This window comes from Apteryx rowi, unplaced genomic scaffold, assembly GCF_003343035.1.
Source record: "Apteryx rowi isolate R43461 unplaced genomic scaffold, aptRow1 scaffold_186, whole genome shotgun sequence".
Taxonomy (NCBI): domain Eukaryota; kingdom Metazoa; phylum Chordata; class Aves; order Apterygiformes; family Apterygidae; genus Apteryx; species Apteryx rowi.
This window is the reverse complement of record NW_020448152.1, coordinates 983,255-999,812: the sequence shown is the minus strand read 5'-3', so window position 1 is coordinate 999,812 and position 16,558 is coordinate 983,255. Positions and strand designations below refer to the sequence as shown.

Here is a 16,558-nt window from a genome sequence, read left to right as displayed (position 1 = left end):
GCTCATATTTGTTGTTTAAAAAGCAGAAATTCTCTGTGTCCTCCTAACTTCATCAATAACTTTGCTAGCAGTATTAGAGAAAAACAAATTACTTTTTCAATTCAGCATCTTCAGATATGTAGCCTTCTCTTCTGCATAATTACCAGAATGTAATGATTTGTTTTCTGTCATTCTAGATTACCATAATTTGCTGCAACTGAATTTGACAGGAAACAAAAAGAAACAGCAGATTTTGTAGAAAAAGCTACTCCTTAGCGGATAAAGCTTCAGTTTGTATGGGTCAGATTCAGACCCATATATATTTGTTCTCAGTTCCATAAAAAACTTTCTGTCCTTTTAAAGCTAGTAGAGCCAATGTATTTCATAATTAAGGGCTAGAAAAGCAGAGAGTGGGGCATGTCAAAAGCACAGAGTAGGGCATGTCTTGCTTGAGACTTCCACCTGAGGAAACAACCCCTTAGAAGAAAGAAAGGCCAAGACTGAGCACTGTTTTAAACCATGTTGCAAGATTTGGACTTTTTCTCTTATGTAAATACCTTTTTTCCAATAGCTGAAAATAAGAATCTATGAAAATCACAGGCGCATGGTAGATCCTTAATCTAAGATAGCTGAAGAGAAAAATTCGCCCACCATGATGACTGCTTTCATCACTAAAATGTTATGAAAGCAACGCTGAAGAAAGCTAGCTAAAAATCCTTCAGCTTTCTATCCCATAAACGACTTGGTCTGATCTCTTTTTTATGGGCATTAATGGCAATTTTCTGGAAACCTACTGAGTCCATTATTTCTTGCTGTACTGCATTCTTTTAAAAGCTCATAGCAAGCAAGATTAATCAAAAATAAGTGTTTGCAGGGGACATACTGGACCGCATATAGGCTGCTCACTTACACAGTAGGTAATGTAATCACTCTCTATATAAAGTCACTATTAACGTGACAAAATTCTGAATGAGAGCCAAAGCAAAAGCTATGTGAAAATAAGATGACTGCAGCTAATGATAAGATCTTTCTAGAACTGTCCATTAACATTTGCCAAAGCACTAGAATTTACAGAAAGTATCCCAGATTTTTTTTCAGAAGTGCTGGCCTTGAGAGGCAAACATACTTGATCTTGTTATCCATGCTTCAAAATGAAAGGAATTATTTGGTAAACATACTAGAAAAGTGCTTTACTGAAACTTTCAGTTAATAGTCAAAATATATTGTTTCTCACTGGACTGTCAAATGTAACTTTCATTTACATGAAACAAACTGGCTACTGAACCTACATTACATGAAAAGGAAACCAGAGAGAGATCTAAAGGGGTCAAAGTACATAAGTGTGAGATTTCAACCCAAATTTACACTTGCCTTGAGCTGATAAGATTTGGCGATTATTCCTTGATAAAATTTGAGTCTTCTGAAATGTGCTGCATCTGCTTCTGACCTGAGGAAACATATGTGCACCTTAAAAGTTCATCTGTTTTTTCCAACTATTAGTTGCTGTAATATAAATTGTTGCCTCTTGTTACAAATCTGGCTTCTATTATGGGGAAGTTACAGGCTCCATCTACAATCAGCCTGCTTGATGTTACAACATATGCAGATCTTGTGGGCTAAGATATTCATAGTCCAATAGCACTGGAGGTTTGGTGGGAAAAAGCTTTTATTCTTCCAGCCTCCTGCATACCCTCCACTCCTTCTGACTCACACATACACATCCAACAATCCTTGCAGGAGATGGAGGGATTAGCAGTGTTCCCACCTTATGAATACTGGTCCATGCTTTATTTGAGAAATACCAGTGGGATAAAAAGAAAACATCTTGTCTTTTTGAATGTAAAGGTCCCAAACTGCCTTCTCTATGCTTAATAATATATGCATGGTTATTGACAATATTAGTGTTTGTATATATGTGTCTTGCTGGGGCCTTGAACATGTGCATGCAAAGGAGGCAGAGTAATAAACGACAGAATATATGCCAGATTGAACTGCCAGTATTCCAACTTTGACTTATCTCCTGTACAAAGGGAAAGAAAAAAATGATTCTCTCTTCCTCTCTTGAGGTTGTTAGCACACTATTAACTCCAGAATCTTTTAAAATCAGCAACTGAAGGGTTTGAGTAGGATAAAACAAGGAAATATCTGTCAAAATAACAAGCACAATACCCCCCCCTTTGAAATGACTTAGCAGTCTTCTGGAAACTTGTTGAGTCCATTATTTCCTCCTGTATTGCATTCTCCTAAAAGATCATAGTAAGATTAATCAAAATTAAGTGTTTGCAGCGGACATACTAACCAGAGATAAGCTGCTTGCTTACACAGTGCTAGGTATGGAGTGCTGAGCTGCCACTGAAGTAAAACACTTCCTGCAACTGTGAGAATGGGTGAAAAAAAAGAGATGCACAAGAAGCAACTGTCGCAATTTGCAGCAAGGGAAATTTCTGTTAAATATAAGAAAAAAATTCTTCATAGTGATGGTGGTCAAACACTGGAACACGTTGCTCAGTGAGGCTGTGGAATCTCCAGCCTCGAAGATACTCAAAACTCCACTGGACAAGACCTTGAGCAACATGAGCTAATCTTGAAATTAGCCCTGCTTTCAGTAGTGGTCTGGACTAGAGAACTTCAAAGGTCCCTTCCAACCTAAACTACTTTATAATTCTGAGTGTCTGATGTTACTGAGTAACCAAACCACCTCCTGTATTTGATTTATGATACTCTTTAATATGCTCTAGAATGAAATGTCTTTCTCTGTAATCACCTCATATTGTCTATTCACTCAGCCAATGACACTACAGATCCATCTTCCTTTTCTGCTGTTCTGTTGCCAGTTAGATGTTCCCATCTTGCACATTGTCTCCCAGATATTCTTATGTGCAGAGCTTTGCACTTATTACTGAACTTGATCTTTGCATGTCAGACCTTTCCTCCAGTCTTATAGCATGATTTTAAATCCTAATCCTATGCCACATTTCCTGCAACCCCTCAAAGAACATTATGCCCAAATATATACATACAAATATATATTCTGTTGCCTCCTCCTTTCACATTAGTGGAAGCATCAAATTTCTCTGTCCCCCTCTCCCCGTGCCTGTTCTATCTGCCTTAGGAGTTTCCTTAACACATACATAAGCAGAATGAGACAGTGATCAAAGTTCCAATTTCATCTTAAACACCGCTACAATGTCAGTTGGAGAACATAATAAAAACAAAACAAAACAAAACAAGGCTGACGGCCTCTGTAAACAGCGCTGCTAAAATACTGTGACAGATACCATGATTTCTCCCATTTACCATGACACAAGTGAACAGGAGCTGAATTCATTTTACAGCAATAACGGAGATAAGGTTATCACAAGAAAGGTGAATATCTATTGACATTCAGAGGGTCTATGCACACATACTGAACAAGCACACAAGTATCACAAATCCTGCGTTTGTCTCCGCTGCCTCCAGGGAGACCACCTCAGGGATATAATTTAGTCTATTTGTCTGTTTGGTCTGTACATTCTTTGCTGACATTACTGACAAGTGTGGCAATTAGTGCCAGCATTTCTTTTTTATGGTCATAATTTGTTTACCTTCAACGTCCTTAACTGAAGAAATTGCATCTTCCACAGTAACAGGGTGCTGTGTGGGTACCCAGTTCTGCAGTTGCTGAGTTCCCTGGCTAAAAGCACTCATTCGCATTGTCCGTTTGACTTCAGTTTGAAGCCAGTGCTGCAGCATTTTCCTTTATACTGTTTCAAAAGAAGCTGGCTGTAAGACTCAGAGTGTAGCTGCCTGAAAACGCCTTGTGCCTTGTGCTCTCAAGAATTGTTCCGAAAATGCCACTGTGTGCATAGTGCCCCAAGTGAATGACGATGCTTACCCCCTGCTTGGCTTACAGAGAGGGAAGTTATTGCTAATAAATTCCTCTCCCTTCTCAACTTTTTTGTGACATGACTTTTCATTTTCTTCTACAGGACTGAACACTTGACTTTGCAAGGGTCTGGGTGACGACTTTCATTTGGTCAGTGAAAGATGGTAGCCAAACTGAGGTCATAACACAGTAACCAAAGGAATGTCTCAATCATATAGCTCAGACAGTGATTTTCAAGCAACTTTTTCTTGCCTTTCATCCACAAAATGATTAGAAGGTAGCAGTTGCAGGTGTTTGTATGGCAGGGGAAACAAGAATACAAAGAATCCTTCTCACGAATAGATTACTAGAGGGATACTCAAGATTAAAACAGAAAGGGGTGGAAGGCTGGCCTGTCAAAAGGGTTTGGACAAAAGAGAGCAGGAGTCAGAAGAAGGAATGAGAAAATCATCTCAACCTACAGAGACAACATTACTAGTCCCCAGTTTACCCCCTGAAAAAGAGTGAATACTACACAGCTTTATCTCAAGTATTTCCCTTCAGACAAACATTTCCGTTTTTCAACAGTTATCACTGCACTAAACGAGCAGGAGCTGAGATGTCCCTTCTGGGCCATCTGTACAGAGAATGCTGTAGCATTATTCAGAATTCCATCACAAAACACAAAAACGCCAAGATTTGCCCCCACAAAGCTCTCCTCGGGCCACCCCCGCCTGCCTGCTGCCCTTGGAACTGAGAGCTTCCGCAGTGCAGAGAAATCAGCTGCGGGTGAGACCGGGTGTTTAATCAGCGCTAGAAACGCTCGGGGCTTCCAAAGCTCATATTGACCAAAAGGGAAGGCGGCATTGCAATAAGCACTGATTGCTGCTAGCCTCCTGCAAAGCCAGTATAACCTAACTGGGGGGTTCAGCAGGATTGCTTATCAGCAGCCTGTGGTGAAAAATCTATGGCATCATCCTAGCTAATAAGCAGTCACTGTTTGTCTCTTGAATTAGCAGTGAAGAGGCTTGTTTTTCACTTTTTAAAATGGTGAGGTTTCACATCCTGTGCTAGCAATCACTTTCTTTCTTAACATCTAGTTTTTAAAAAATAAATAAAAAGATTCCAGCCTTGACAACTTACTACAATATACGAAGGATGAAAACGTTTCTCCTTGAACAGTTCATTCCATTGACTGTCAGGCTAGTCATTTGAAACTCCTGCAGCTTACATTACCTTAGTGAACTTAATCATTTTGGCATAGCTAATTTTTCTGTGAATAGGAAATAAGATCTGACAGCCATCAAAACCACCGGGATATCTGCACTGCCAGTAAAGGACAGAAAAAACAGCTCTGCTCATTGTGGAATTCTCTGACATTGTGCGATATCATGCAATGCTGCGACAGTACAACCCCTGTTCCCTTGTCTGGTTGAGTAGCACAGCTGTTCACTAAATTATCATCCCCCTAAGTGCCGTATCTCACTTCAGAGCCTTGGGAAGAATTTAATCATTGCCTCTGTCCACTAAGGGCTCAACATCAGTGAAAATGCAGAAGCAAATACTGAAGAATAAAAGGGCAAACTGGCTAAGGCTGTCTCACAGACACAGGAAAGGATATGCTAATCCTTCCTTAGGAACTGCCAATGTATCTCCCTTCCTGCCATCAGCAATATTTTAGGCCCTTCTTCAAAAGGATGCACTGAGTATGAAAATCCTCTCACTATTATCAATTGCTATGACTGTAACAGAATGCCTGTTTGAGTAGCTTCTTGCAAGATGAGAATGAGACTTCAGACTACAGTCACAGGGGCAAGAGATTGTTTGTCTCACTGCACACTGTTGAACCTAAATAGAATAGGCACCTTAAATGTTTCCAGAAACACCATCAGACAGCTACTATCTTTAACTTAATTACATTCACTAGCTTATATAGTTACCAATGCAGATAATAAGAGTATAAGATCAGGGCCTTGGTAGTTCCTTAAAATAAACAACCTATTAAAATGTAATTCTAATTTGGATTTGTAAAGTTTCTGCACAACTTTGGAGTAAGGAGAGAAACCAGTTAGTCTGATCAGTGCCAAAATACATGAACAGCTAGGGCTGCCATGCTGCCCTCGAAAGGTACCAGGTGAAGAAAATACGCAGAGAGAGGCTAGTAGATGCTTTCTCTCTTTAGAGAAGTTGGCAGATAGCAAATTTTCTGTTCCTGCATGTTATTTTCTTCACCTGACAGATAAGGGAACTGTTTAATTTAAGAAGCATGAGTATGTGTACTGAGTTCATGCTATGTGGTCTCTTCCCAGGGCCCATATATGCACACAGTTAGCAAGGGCAGCCACGGGTCACTGCAGGTGGTCAAGGGCTAAGTGACTTAACATAGCTGAGTAGGAAAGAGTACAGAGAAAATCATCAAGTACTTCCAGCTGCTCAAGTTCTAATATTTCAAAGGAAAATCCCAGGACTGTGTTATTGTTGCAATGGTTAAACTCCTCATTATTTTCACAGGGAACTTCAAGTGCTAGTTCAGGCACCTCTATTCCAGTAGCACTTATGTCAGCATTTCTATTCTAATATCCTCCTATTTTAGAGGCTTTATAACTCACCCACCTATAAAAATATGCTTCATATTCAGAAAGTACAGTCTTATTTTCTTGGTACTACTTACAAATACAGTACAATTTTTATTCTAACCCAATTCCACAGTTGTTCAGGCAGGTGAGTTATGAAAGCAGGCCTTGGCATCGCCAATGATAACGGCACTGGCATTGAATGCCGATAGCAGTGAAACAACATCTGTTGTATAGGGAGGGAAAAACAGGTCATGGAAAAGAGGAATGAAAAGGAAAGTAACATCAAATTAGGATGGAACAGGCATAGAAAGTAAGGAAAGTAAGGAAAAAAGCTAACAAATTAAATGTAGTTCTCTACATCTTCAAAAGTGTTTTTGCAGTCATTAGCCCAACAGTCTCCCCTGTACTCCTGTCAGCAGATCATTTTCCTCATAGGCGGAAGGGGTAGAGGATTTTCTTTGTGTCAGGAGCAGTGTGAGATATCCAGCATTTTATTGGCAGAGTGGTTGGTTCCTGAGCCCTCAACGCCTTGCATTAAAAGTTTATATAGAGCTCAGGGCAAACTGAAAGTGAAGGAGGCTTTCAAGAAAGAGGCTACATTGCATCTTCCTGTCTGAAGGGCAATTGGTCTTCAAACTTCAGCTTTGCATCTGCTAAAGATTTAAAACAACTGACTGTCTGTTATGTTTACAGCTGGCTGAGGATGCCCTAACAATAACAAATCATTTTATGGAACCCAAAATAATGTAGAGAAAAGTCTGTGGATTAACAGGCTTTTTTAGTGGGCTAGAAGAGGAACAAAGAGCTTGCAAAATCCACAGCCTTACAGAAACATGACTAAATGAGAGTGCTTGAGGCCTTCAGGCGCACTTGTCTGGCACTAAGAAGCCCTGAAGGTTTGGTTGTGTAGCTGCCTCTACATTAAGTTGCCAAACTGGCTTGTTTCAAGAAGTTTCCTACAGCATGACACAGAGCTGAAGTGTATTAAGTAAATGAATTAAAAAACAGCAACAACAACAACAAAATCTACTGCTACTGCCAAAGGACTTTGTTGAGATCTCTTAAAGTAAGAAAGAGAAATCCAGGACTAGAATCAATGGACCAAAAAAACTGGAACGCATGCCTGATGTGAGAACGAAAAAAGAAAAGAAAGTGCTATTCTAACCATTACTTTTTTTGCTGAACTATTCAGAAAAAAAGCATAATTTTATGCTGCTGCTGGGAACAGAACATCTTCTGGGAACAGATGTACTGAAAGGGGCAAAATGTATGAACACAGCTTCTCTCCCTTTGTTTCTGGAAACGTTAGTGTCTTCCATGACAGAGACCCTTGTCAATTTGATCTAAGGGGCTTTTTTTAGGGACTAATCCAAATAGGAGGACCCAAATAAAATTATCCGCTCTGCAAGCTTTGGCCATAATCCATCACCCGGAGTGCAGGACTTGTGTTCCCATTATGTCCAAATCTAACATGCCGTTTTCTTCTTGCTCTTATTTTTCTTTTCATGGTCTAGCTTAGCCATGCATAACTGGGTGCTGTCTGTGTTTCTCTCCAGCAGTCAGAGTGCAGGTTTAAAACATAAAAAACTAACCCTCACGAACATAGCAGAAACAAACTGTGTTTTTAGTCCTTGCTGTGCTTTTCACATTTGCTTTATCTCCAGAAAAGCAGTCCTTCTCAGTAAAATTCTCCTTTACCACATAAAAGGACAATTATTATAACATTTAACTGAATCTTAAAATGTGTCAAAAGAGCAGGTTTTCTTTAGAAAACCTGTAAACCTTTTCTTAATAAAGGAAAACATTGTTAAAATGGGATATTAGGAGATTGTTAAGAGACACTGCTAAAATGAAAGCCTCACTTCATACTTCCCATTTCAATTTTTTCACCCACTGTTCCTTTGTCTGCATTTCTAGTAAAACGTTTAAAAGATTTGTAACAGTGATTGCTTGCCCTGAAACTAAGTAGGATAGAAGTTTCTATACTTGAAATCCCAAATCCCAAATCTATAAATGAAGGAGGTTGTACAGGAGAATGATGACAATATTTCTCTGACCTATAAGCAAAAATTAACAAAAACAGTTCTTTGGGCTTTCAGTTTGTCTACTGCAACCAGAAAATTGTATTGTTCTTGAGGGTCTGTGGCTCAGACTGCCTGCTGGCTCCCTGTGCCATCTTGTGAGCCAGCTGACTTGGGAATCTGGGAGCTATAGACCCTTGGTTACTATGGACTAAGTGTTAGTGTCACTGTTGCTTCATTGCCTGGGAAACTGGAAATAAATAGTGAGAATTTTAAGTGACATTAGAACTTGTGCTACTGCTCTCCTGCTTTTCATCTGAAAATAGACTCGGTCTAAACCAAGTCCAAATATTACAAATCTTCTAAAATCTGTCATTTTATTAAGTAGTAGACATTAAATTGTGAGAATAAATCACTTCAACTGCTTGTCATCACATGGCAGAGAGTCTCCTTGCATCATTCCTCCATCTGGAAAGGACAGTCTAGGTTATTAAAAAATGTTATCCTGAAAAGTAAGCCTCAGACCACAAAACAACCAGAGGAACCCTACACAGAAGCAGGATACTGAGTCCTATGTATCTAATCCCATACCTTCAGCCACTTTTCAGAACCATATACTCTCATTAATCACAGCAGACTGCTAACTTAGGCAAGAATAGTACAGGCGTTTCAAAGAACAAAATCTGAAGTCTGAGTCGGCGAGAAAAACTGCCACCAACTTTATTTTTCTTTCTCCTATAAACTTGCAAAGGTGAATATGCCTGTTGAAAAGGAATATATATCTAGGTTAACTATGTTGTTACTATTTTGCAGACTCCCTAAATACTGCCAGTTACTGTGGCTTTTGACATTCACTTTTCAGCTGGAACTTAACAGCTATCAGAGTGACTATATAGGAGGCTGTTGCAGAGCAACTGATGGCTATTATCACTGAACATTTCTGAGGCAGCCCAAATCTCGATGATTTTGCCTAGGAGCTAATAGGAAGGAGGAACACCTGAGTAGATATGAGTGAATAAGATCTTTTAGGAAGGTATTTTCAAGCAAGGAAAACAATTCATCTGTCCGAATTAAGGAGTTCTATCCCAAAAAGTTGGGAGAGGTTATCTAATCTATAAAAGCTTAGTCTGTCAAGGATGGTGAGGATACTGAAAGTCTTGAATGCAGGATCAGACAGTTTTAGACCAGATCTGTAACTCTCTCTTGCTTTTTAAAGTGCTTTACTGTAACCATTTTTCAGGGCCTGTAGTTCCTTGGTCTACTGGTACAGAGCGTAAGAAGGTGGCAGTTTCTTAGGCAAGTGGGGACTGATGTTATGAGAAAACTCTGTTAGCAGTTATGCTACCAGAAGGACAGGACCTTTGACACAAAGACACTAGGACAGCAAGATTCAGGCAGCCAGACTACAAAGATCCACTGGCGTGTGGATTAGTGTGCTAAATTTGTACTGCAAAGCACTTTAAAGACCTTGAAAAGGGCAACAGTTTCCAGTCACTGCTTAGAAGCGTCATAGTTCAGTGGCTGGGTCCAGTAAGTGGCTCGTTTCCCTTCTGCCTTCTGGGTGGCCAGCAGTGTGAAGGTGGCACTGGCCTTCAGCTCTGAACGTTTGTGTTGCTAGTTTGTGAGGTACCAACCTGAGTCTGTAGTGTCCATCAGCTCTGAGATGAAGGGCAAATTTAAGGACTTAAGTCCTAGATTCCTTTCTTGTGCAATGGATGGATTGAAATCGCTATAAGCCTTTGAAGAATTTCCTTCCCTCCTTTTAAAATGTTTTTCAGTCAAAGGGAATTTGACCAATTAACCAATAGTTAGTTCACATCGGAAAAGTCCTCATTATGTAAAAGGCATGATAAGGATAAAGGCATATTATACATAAGAATGATAAATATTTCACACTTAAGTTTTCATGGAAAACAATTTTAAATACAAATTCATTTGATCTAGATACGAAGAGAACCCAAGCTTGACAGAGGCTTTTTGGAGTATTGCATAATCTAAGGCTGTGTTATACAAGATATCAAATTAGATGATGATGTGATGTCACTGACATTAAAAATAATAATTTACAAACATTTATCAACAACTGCTTTAAGGATGATCTACTGCCTTCTTCATTAAGACAACATGTATTCTTTCCTTGAGCAAAGAACAGACATGAACAAGCAGTTCCCTCAGAGAGCGGTTCTCCTCTTCCTCAGCCAATGCCCCTGAACCCAACGAGCCAAGCCAACCTAGAGTGGAGATAAAGAATAAACTTCTCTGCCTGGCAAAAGAATTAACGGGAGACTAACTTTGGATGTTTGGGATTTTTCACTTGCTGTCATCATCCCTGACTGTAGCCCCTTAGGGGAACTTTTTTCATAGAGTTTAGCACTTTGCAGAATACCTGTTATGCAAGACAATTTCAGCAGCAATTTTTTTCCAACAAGTTCCCTACGCAGGATATTATCAGTGCATGTAAACTGAACACACAACTTATTCAAATACACATCCTTGATAGCTCTGTATCTTCCTAACCGTTATGATTCAGGAAATCTACAGTTTCCAAAGCAGAACCGGCAGCCTTTGCCCCCCACCCCGTCCTTTTTTTGTCAGACGAAAGTTACTCATTTAGTATGCTAGTTACATATATCAGCTGAAGGGAAAGCAAGCATGTTAGATCTCTGCCTTAGGAGACTGTTGAGAGTGATACCAGCATTTTTACAAAGGCTCTCCTCAATGCTGACCCTGAAAGTAAAGAATTCTAGTTAATGTAATTTGCTCATCTAACCAGTACGCTTTGGAAGTTCATGAACCACAAGCTGCTACTCCAAAATTCTTTCTCCGATTGAAAACTCAGTAAGATCTCATAACCTTGGCCAAGCATGTTTAAAAATATTAACAGCTTAATTGGTGTAGATGCGATTTAACAAACACTGAACCATTATTTAATTGAACGTATGGTTCCTCTATACTTCAGTTCTTATAAGCTTGTTAAAGCATGCTATCAAGTCCAGAATGCAGATTAAAGTTTTTATAAGCTCTGTGCTTGTCACTTTATGTTCAAAACATTTATACTTGGGTCATATTGATCAGGGAAGCCACCTATTAATCACATTGGCTCATTGTCTGAAACTGGCACACAACTATACAAAACAAAATTTCCATTTTCTTTTGTCATTAATCAAACTTGTCAAACACCTTGCATGCATATTACTCATGAAGAGATGAGCACTATTTTCTACTGCTTCTGTTAGATATAAGCCACATGCTAGGTTTCTGTTTACTGACTCAGGAAAAAAAACCAAAGCAGTCAAACACAGACTTCAAACACAGATTCACTAGCTCAAGATTGAGTGTACAGCACTCAATACAGCATTACTGCACACATTCATACGAATGAAATGACTTGCTGATATGATCCTACAGAACAAAAGCCTCTTCCATTTTGGAGGTGCTGAGCTCTCTCAGCTCCCCAAGTAGCCACTGCGATCTTTGGGTGCTCAGATCTTCCAGAAATCCACCCCATTGCAATGTATCTCTAAACCTTAACACATCCTCGTTCTGTATGCCATCAAACACAGGTGTAAGTTACTTGACATCAACTAGAAGAATATGCATAAAATCATCCCAGTCATTGCCACTTTTTACCCCTTGAAAGCAAGTTATTTTTCATCTCTGTTTCTAACATAGAGCATAAAAATACCACTGAACTCTCTCACATGCTACCAATAAGACTGAAAGAAAATGATTAAATTTATGTAAAGCAATTGGCTCCACAGGAAAGACCAACCAGATGTCACAGATCTACTTCACTAATATTTCACAGAGCTAAAATGTGTGCTGGAAAGAGACACATCTAAGTTTACCTTAAGCTCCTTCTTACTGACACTAGTTCAGTACAAAGTAATCCGGAAGATGCTTTCAACTCCAGCATCATTATATAAACTAGTGATAAACTAAGTTGGTCTAGGATAGAAATAAACAGTAGTCCTAAATTAAGTTCACTGGGTGAGTACCTACCACTGACCCAACTGAGAAGTAGCTAATGAATGTCTTGTACGCTTTGTCCTCCACATTTAACGCAAACCATAATCAGTATGACACTCTACGAGTGTATCATTACTACTCCGAGGCAAAGTTCTTTTCTCAGATGAACACACAGTTCCACCTGAGCTTAACAGAGAAATGTGATTTTCTTTTGTCATGAACCTTGTCTAGGAACTACCTACAGAATGTACAGCCTTGATTTCTGCAACATGACAAGTCTGAATGCTTAAGAAAGTAAACGATAACATAAACAGGAAAGAAATTCAAAGTTAAGATCTTTTGGGGGTGCAGAGGGAAATATGACTTTATTATTTTATTTTCACCACAGTTATTCAAACAAATGGAAATACAAAGAACTGTGAAATCTGTATGTTTCTAAAACGTGCAATAGCATTCAAAATGAATGGTGTCAGATTATTCTCATGGGGAATGAACTTGTGCACTGTTGTGCCTAGCAGATATGGCAGACTCCTGACATTAAAAGAAGAAACACAGCAGAAGCACAGCAGTTATGTGCTAGATTAAAAATGATTAATTTAAGGCTCTGCAGCCTTGAACTTCCTGACTCTCTTTGAACCGTCAGTTTTCAAAATGCTTTCCAGAGTGCTATTTTCATTTAGGCTACTTACTCTCTCCGCACTGAACATCGAGTGTAAAAGTGTTTTGACTTTGCCCTGAAACTTGCCTCTGATGGGAGCTGTGGGCACAAAGGAGATGTAGAACTGTTCGAAAGGGTCTGTGCAAGCTAGGGAAATGCCAAAACGCCACTTTAGACATTTCTACAGCCATTTCATCCTGGCAAGCCCAAGAAGAAAAGCCAGCTGAGGAATCTTAAATCCAGACTTTTCTATCTATCCTTCTCTTCATGTGCAGGACTGTTTTTTTCTCACTGCTACTCACTAGTACTCACTATTTCTTAACCACTGTCTTTTCCCAGATTTATCCACCTGTTTCTGGTTTGTATCCTATAAATTCTTTGAAGCAGGGACTATATCTACCACACAATTCATACAGTGCTTAGAACACTGGAGAACTGACCTGGTTAATGCTACTTCACATTAACTTTTTACACACATTATGTAACTATACTTAGTACTTGAGATTTCACAGTAAATTATTCTCTAATCTAAGTCACTTTGTCCAATTAAATAGCTAAAATTACTTCTTGAAACTGAAATCTTTAAAGCATTTTACTTAAACTTGAATATAGTTTCTATAAAAATCAGTAGGTTTCTCTATAATTTGCATTCTCTCCTTGGTGCTTCTGTAAAATACTTGCTTGTAAGTTACAAACCATTCATTTTTGATTGCCTCTACCTATTCTAAGTTACATTTATTTTTAGGGGAAGCATGGGACTGTATAAGCTTGGACTAATACTCTGTTTGGCTCCAGATGCATATCTGATTAGCTTCACTCACAGTAACTCCAGCAAGTAGTTGTGCTGAATTTCATAGTTCATACGCACAATCAAGGAAGTTCATATTCTTTTAAAATTATTTATGCTGTATGTTGAAAATACTTTGATTTTGCTTTAAGTTGGTGCTTGCATTTTTCCTGTCTACAACCTGTCAGGAAATTTCACAGAAATGGTATAAAGTTCTCAGAATTTACCCTTCAAACAAAAAAGGTACTGGGTGATGTTTTCATTGGGCGATAGCTCATTTGGCTGTATCATAGTATATTCTTTAGCTTGAGAACCATATAATCCAGAGAATGACAGGATGTAAGAAATTCCTGCTAAACACAATTAGAATATCCTGGAACATCTAGCTCTCATATTAAAACATTGAACACACTACTGGCTATTTTGGGGATAAAAAAAAAAAGAAAGAAAGAAAGACCAATGTGATGGTACTGAATATAACAGTTTTTTTTCTAGTGCAATGGGAAAAGATGTTATTGGAAGGCATGTATACTTAAACAAAGTCAGAGTCAGAACTGTTGGAGTCAGTTTCTGTCTGTGTTCTACCCTTTATCATGTCTAATGTCTAACACTAGTTAATTATATTAATATATCAGTGTTTCATTAAGTTTATAACTTGATTTTGCTATACTATGAATAATCTGATCATAAATATAAAAAACCTTTCCTACTAAATAATGTTTAGAAGAAAATATTATATATGTAATACCAAAGATTTAGGTTAAAATTCAAATTCACCTCCTCAGCTGTCTACAATAACTGACCAAATTTCACGGGCATTTAATAGCTCATTAAAAAAATCAAGAACTCGTTTATTTTAAAGATGACAGTATGAGTTGATTTGTCCAAAGTATTAGTGTCACAGTTTAACAACATTAAAACCTTTCATAATACATGAAAATTGCTATGAAATAAATATTTAAAATTTAACATTGGCTACCAGGTTCCCAAATTTACCTGCAGTTCCACATGGAAAGTCTTGCTAAGACCACAGTGTGTTTTGCATACGCAGTGAATTTGTCCTTCCTCATTGATGATGAACACTGAAATAAAAAGGAATGAGGCTGAACACATAAGGTCTTCCCAAGACTAGTTAGGGAGAGTCACATACTGAATCCTCATGTTCTTATCTACCAGAGTACCACAGACAGATGGATCCCCATTCAGTGTGATAGTCTTGAAAAGAGACAGTTTATAAAAGGGATATTTCCGACCATGACATTCATTTGCACTTCAGTTTCCTTTTACAAAATACCTCATTTTGGATTAAATACATCTTGTTTCGGATTTATAACCATGTTTAACTGCAAACTCCTGTAGCAAAAAGCTAAGAATTTTCTCTCTACGGAGTCCCTGAAGGAAGTAAAAGAAATGGAGCTACAGTCATATTGTAATAATCCCTTCAAAAGAGAGAAAAAGCTAGCCAGTGCTGTAGCTTTCTGTTGAATTGTACCTACAGCTGCACAGTTCTGCTGTACTTAATAAAATTATAATTAGAAACTGTTAACTAGCTTTTCTTGTTTGCAGTTTCCTTCCAAAATTTTGCTGTCTCTTCCCCAGAGAACAGAGGATTGAATAGTAAGCAACAGCCCTTGACTTACATAGCGCACTTAAGTATCTCATGTCTTGATGCAGAAATATTAATAAATTGCATGCACACATGCAGATGGTACTATGAATATGCGACTATTTTTTAAAGCCATGAAAATTATCTTCCCAAGTGAAAAATTAAGCAATTTTATGTGTTATAGTAATGAACAACTGTGGAAAAGTCTGACTTGATTCCCACATGGCTCTAATTCAGTTTTCACATATTAGACAACTATGGTATCAGCATCATTCTTATTCCAAACACACAAAAAAACCATATTTCTCATACTTTAAGTTACTGCTTTTGAATCTCCCCATGTTTAGTCACATGTAGCATCATCTTATTTGCTTAATTTAGCAGACAAAAAGCCTGGACAAACTAGTATATGGTGCATGTATAGAGAGATAAGCATTATACATTTTAAACACTTCCTGTAGCAAAGAGCATCATGGAGTTACAATCCCATTTCCCAGAAAGTCGATCCACATATCTTGTATTAATTATCTCTTCTGTGTAGGTTAGAGAGCTTAACAATTCCTTAGATCAAGATAGTTTTATTAAAATTTTCTTAAACTCTTGTGAAAAATCCAAGTTGCCAATTAGCTAAAACTACTTTAAGTTTAGCACATCAAAAAAAAAGAAAAAGGGGAAGTGTTAAGCTGTGTCTGCTAGTGATTAAAAAAAAAACAACCCACAGTTCATGCTGCACAAGCTATTTTTAGATAGATATTTAAGACCTGGTACACTCAATAAAGCAGAAAGACTGTGAATCATTTCCATATATAATGAATCTTGCCTGCCTATAGAGAGGTCAGCAGCAACCAACCCAGAACCTTTCACATGGAAAGTGCAGGCTTCTCCCATTAAAATCAAACCAGAGTGCATGCTGTTACAGTCACTAGAGCCAGATTATAGAAGGAGACTCAAGATTGCTGACTGCAAGAGCTGAAAAATCATGAGAGTTTAAATGCAAAACGATGAGTTTTAAAAGTTATAATCCATTTTAATTTTTCTTTCATCCACAGGCACCAACAGATTTCCTTTCTTCCTTTCCAGCTTTCTTTGAAAATCATGAGATTTAAAAGCTTGCTTTT

The 16,558-nt window shown here is 38.2% G+C and overlaps 1 protein-coding gene across 2 annotated transcripts in view; it reads right to left on the bottom strand.

Annotated features, from left to right (window-relative positions):
* The window catches only part of LITAF (lipopolysaccharide induced TNF factor), a 102,569-nt gene that overhangs the window by 67,937 nt on the left and 18,074 nt on the right, over nucleotides 1–16,558 (bottom strand). Inside the window, exons 3-4 of one of the 2 annotated variants that reach the window (XM_026061843.1) lie at nucleotides 14,831–14,916; nucleotides 1,351–1,426 (exon numbers count right to left, since the gene is read on the bottom strand). In XM_026061843.1, coding sequence (XP_025917628.1) covers nucleotides 1,351–1,426; nucleotides 14,831–14,916 — 162 coding nt within the window. The remainder of the gene's footprint in view (nucleotides 1–1,350; nucleotides 1,427–14,830; nucleotides 14,917–16,558) is intronic. The other variant, XM_026061841.1, reaches the window with a different exon arrangement.